Source organism: Guillardia theta (genome assembly GCF_000315625.1).
Source record: "Guillardia theta CCMP2712 unplaced genomic scaffold GUITHscaffold_277, whole genome shotgun sequence".
NCBI lineage: Eukaryota > Cryptophyceae > Pyrenomonadales > Geminigeraceae > Guillardia > Guillardia theta.
The window spans coordinates 31,228-35,805 of NW_005434399.1; the positions used below are offsets into that span (position 1 = coordinate 31,228).

The 4,578-nt window shown below is 56.0% G+C and overlaps 2 protein-coding genes across 2 annotated transcripts in view; both read left to right on the forward strand.

Moving 5' to 3' along the window:
* GUITHDRAFT_166830 (hypothetical protein) overlaps nt 1-1,056 on the forward strand; it is a gene marked incomplete at its 5' end in the record, with an annotated part of 3,670 nt that extends 2,614 nt beyond the window's left edge. The window contains 4 exons of the mRNA XM_005818686.1: nt 77-129; nt 208-281; nt 388-658; nt 714-1,056. Coding sequence (XP_005818743.1) covers nt 77-129; nt 208-281; nt 388-413 — 153 coding nt within the window. The 3' untranslated portion in view covers nt 414-658; nt 714-1,056. The remainder of the gene's footprint in view (nt 1-76; nt 130-207; nt 282-387; nt 659-713) is intronic.
* A 2,450-nt stretch (nt 1,057-3,506) lies between these two features.
* On the forward strand, nt 3,507-3,979 carry GUITHDRAFT_122053 (hypothetical protein; the record flags this gene model as incomplete). The annotated part of the gene is made up of 4 exons (XM_005818687.1): nt 3,507-3,554; nt 3,596-3,694; nt 3,740-3,829; nt 3,878-3,979. 4 exons carry the CDS (start codon nt 3,507-3,509, stop codon nt 3,977-3,979), a joined length of 339 nt encoding a protein of 112 aa, XP_005818744.1.
* Between the last annotated feature and the right edge of the window lie 599 nt (nt 3,980-4,578).

Genomic DNA, 4,578 nt, shown 5'->3' on the forward strand with positions numbered 1-4,578 from the left:
GAAGATGTAGTAGTAGTAGGAGTTGTAGTCACATCCTCTCGGCGAGAAGAAGATGATGATGATGAAGATGAGGCAGTCGTCGCTGCTGCTGGTGGTAGCAGTAGATGAAGAAATCCACTCATCCCGACGGTATGATCGTACAGCAACACCTCCTTCTTCGTCGGAGTAATTGTTCGGCGGATAATAATAATACTGATGCTGATGTAGCACCAGCAGCAACGAGGATCATTATGATGATCATCTATTCCTCCACCTCACGATCGTCGGCGGCGACGATGATGGTGGTGGTGGTGGAGGAGGAGGAGGAGGAGGAGGAGGAGGAGGAGGGATGTGTGGGGAAAGAGAGAGGAGGATGCAGGGAGGGAGAGGCCATGACTTGGCATGCAGGACTGGAAGATGAAGAACCTTGTTGAGATTCCCGAGGGCTGCGCGCAGACCCTCTCTCAATGAACGTCTCCTTATTCTGATCATCCTTCCCACCTCTGACACTATCAGTCAAGATCTACAGACTCTCCCCGTCCTCCCCTTCCTCCCTCGCTCCCTGCTCTCTTCGCCCTTCGGCAGCTCGAGCAAGAAGCTGACGTCGATCGAGGGGAGTAAGGAGATGCGTGATGCTCAGCTGCTTCCCGTCTCCCCTCGCGCCCTCACCTTCCCCTTCCTGATCACAAGGCGGCAAATCAGCGAGACGAAGACCGAGGGATGCGATGGGAGACCTTGACATGCTCTTTCTCCTTGGAGCCCCCGAGGACTTGTCGCTTCCACTCCTCGTACTGCGATCGTCGCTGCTTCTTCGCCTCCTCCTGCTCCTCTTCCTTCATCCGCTTCATGTGCCCCTTCCCCACTCGAGGCTTTCCGTCACTTTGAAAAGTCACCACCTGCTGCTGCTCTTTCCCTCCCTGCGGCTGCACTTGCTCCTTCTCCCCTGCCTGGACCTTGTCCGGCATCTTAGGAGTCGCCTGCAGCCTCCCCATCGCGATCATGCTTGACAGCCTTTGCGATGCGCTCGGCAGCTTCCGTCGGTCGTTCAGGGAGGAGGCGGTGACGGAGGAATGTTTCTTCACGGTCTCGCAGCTGCTGAAGCTGAGCAGAAGTCAAGGGAGGAAGGAGGAGAGGAGGGTCTACCTCTGCTTGTCTTGTAGTTTGGGTTCTGGTGACTTGAAGCAAGTGTCGTGCGATTCAGCAGAAGGAGCAGGAAGGGACGTAGGAACAGCTGCAGAGGCAGGGGTAGAGGTGAGAGCAGGAGCAGGAGCAGAAGGAGCCTCAGCATATGCAGGATCCTCAGCAGGAGCCGGAGTAGCAGCAGGAGCATGAGCAGGAGCTGATGCTGATGCTGCAGCAGAAGCAGGAGCTGCAGCACCTGCAGGAGCAGGAGCAGGAGCAGGTGCTGATGTAGCAGCCTCGTGCTGCTCAAGGATTGGCTGCTTGCTACAAGGAGGAGGATCGATCACGCTTGCAGCTGCTGATTGCGTGTCCCTTGCGCCGTGAAGAGGGGCTGGGAGCAGCAAGTGAGGGAGGGGAAGCAGCAACGTCAGTACCACCTCCATCCCTCGCCGAGCCCAACACTCTCTTCTCCTCCTCAGAGGGCTCGCAACTGTGAAAGAAAAATGAATGGAACTCACAAGAAGGGTGAATGAAGGTGAGAGGAGAAGAGAGCGAGGGAGCGAGGCAGGCAACCAGGCAGGCAGGCAGGCAGGCAGGCAGGCAGGCAGGCAGGCAGGCAGGCAGGCAGGCAGGCAGGCAGGGAGTTGTCCTTACCCGAGCATGGCCGGTGTGGAGCACATCTCCCTCATGAGGTTGCAAACTCTTCGAAATTCTTCATCCTAGCACATCAGTTATCATCAAATCGATTGATCTTACTGTCAAGCTCACAGAAACGCCTCCTCCCGCCCTTAAAAGCTCCTTCCTGCGTACTCTAGTCAATGATCCTCCTCCTCCTCCTCCTCCCCCGAACTTGTCCGGAACTTTCACGAGCTGCTTGTTCTTCTCAGCCGTTACAAACAAGGCTGCGAGAGGGAAGACAGGCCGCCCGAAGTCAGCGTCCTCGCGCTTTTCCTGCGGCAAGGAGCTCCAGAACCTGCGGAGGAAGGAACGTCAACAGGAGGGAGGAGGGTATGCTTCACTCACTGTCTCTTGAAAACTTCGAGAGTCTGTCTCGCTGATCCTCGGATGGCCTTGCAGCTGAATTCATCGCACCTGCAACCCTCTCAATCTCACGCTCCTCCTCCTCCTCCTCCCCCTCCTCCTCCCCCTCCTCCTCCTCCTCCCTCCTCCTCCTCCTCCTCCCTCCTCCCTCCTCCTCCTCTTCCTCTTCCTCCTCCTCCTCCTCACAATTCCGAGATGGTCACGTCGCGTCGTATGCCCAGCATGCAGTGGGTGAAGGTGAGAGCCGCCACGTACTCTGACTCCTTGCATCCTGAGCTCTTAACCAGCACCTGCCGCTTCACAGGACGTTTGAGCAGACGAGCTGCGATCTCGACGCAGACCGAGGGGATGCACGTCTGAGTAGTCGTGCTCCCCCTCAAGCTCCCCGTATTCGCCTTGAGCCCGATGAAAGACTTTCGCAGCAGTTCGCGAGCCTTGTCACATACAGCCTCGTCCATGCTCGTCTTGCCGCAGATCCTCTCCAGCTCAGCAAAACCTTGTCTGCTCGCACTGAGTTGAGCCATGGCAACAGGCCCTCGTCGCGCAGACAATTCTCGCTGACCCTTCATGTGACGCTCCCTCTCGTCCCGCTCCTGCATTGCTTCTTCGGCAGCCCTTCGATCGCTGAAACTGAGCTTGTGCTTGCGATTGTTGTCGATCATGTCACGATCATAAGAGTCAAGCTCGGGAATCTTCGCATAGTCTGCTGCTGTTTCAGCATCTAGAGCGATCCCTTCTTCGTCTTCGTCGTCGTCATGATGTAGCTTAGCACGTTTGAGTCTGACGCCCTCTTCCTCTTCCTCCTCCTCCTCCTCATCATCATCATCATCACCATAGTCTCTCCTCTTTATCTCCTTGTCTTCTCCTTCCCATCCTTCTCGCTCCTGCCCCTCGCCTCGCATCCTGCTTCGCACCGCACCCTCTCCCGCCATTTTGCTACTCCCTAGCCCCGGGGCCCTCCGGCTGAATTGAGTTAAAACTGATCGAATTGACTAAAACTGTTACTGGAAGGGACAAGCACAGTAGGTTCATGCTAGCACGGAGAGAGCAGAGCAGAGCAGAGCAGAGCAGAGCAGAGCAGAGCAGAGCAGAGCAGAGAGCAGAGCAGAGCAGAGCAGAGCAGAGCAGAGCAGAGCAGAGCAGAGCAGAGCAGAGCAGAGCAGAGCAGAGCAGAGCAGAAGGACTTTCACGAAGAAGTGAGCAGGAAGGGAGGAAAAAGAACAGGACAGGCGACCAGCAATCAGGTTCAAGGGAATGATTGTATCCGAGTGATTGTATCCGAGTGATTGTAGCTGGACGGGTCAAGGCAGAGGAGGAATGGAAGCTAACTAGTGCGATGATCGCATGTTATTGCAGGGAGGGATATGAATGCCAACGGCAATCCTGTCCTGTTGAAGCATGGATACCTCAAGGTGAAGAACCGCTAAGATGCTCCCGTCCTGACCCCTTGCAGAGGAAGACTGTGATCGGTTGGGAACGGAAGTATTTCCGCCTCCTGGAGGATGCGCTCTTCATGTTTGTATCGCACACCAACAACATCCCCCAGCAAGATGTTCGCTGACGCTCAGCCTCCGTGCTTGCTCTGAGCGCTCGGCAGGTGTCTCTGCTGGGAGGGAGTGTGGAAGATGTCTCGTGGAAGTTGAAGAAGAATTGTTGCATCCTCGTGCAGACAGAGAAAGACGGCAAGGTAGAAGGAGCCACTACCTGTGAGGGGAGGTGAAGGAGAATGGAGCAGATCTACCTCAACTGCGAGAACAACACTGAGTTCAAGGAGTGGTATGATGCTCTCTACTTTGCTACCACAGTCTCGAAGCTTGCCGAGTACTGCAGCCCGTAAGTTTCCTTCCTCTCCCTCTTCCTCTCCTTGTCTTCCTCTCCCTCTTCCTCTCCTTTTCTTCCTCTTCCCCTTCCCTCTTCCCCCTCTCTCGTTCATTTCCCCCTCCTCTTTGTCTCCCCGGGCTTCCTCCTCCGTTCTGCTCCTCAAAGCCCTGGCAGCTTGACTGGCGGTTGGCTCTTCTACAAAAGCAAGCAAGCAAGGCAGAAGCCAATGTGGGCACGCAAGTGGTTTGTGATCGAAGACACATTCCTCGTCTGCTGTTAGTTTTTCTTCCTGCTCTCTTCTCCTGCTCCTGCTCCTGCTCCTGCTCCTGCTCCTGCTCCTGCTCCTGCTCCTGCTCCTGCGCCTCCTGTTTACATCCTGAACAGACGAGAAGCGCGAAGATGCAAACCCGCTACTAAACTCTGGAGAAGATCTGAAGAAAGTGTTCGTGCTGCCTCTATCAGGAGCCGTGATTGCATACCACAAGACTGACAAGTACTACTCGTTCAGGTTTGTCCTCCTCCACCACTTCCTCCTCCACCACACCTCCTCCACCACCAACCACCACCGCCCCCCCCCCCCCCCCCCTCCCTCCCTCCCTCCTCCTCCGTCTCTCC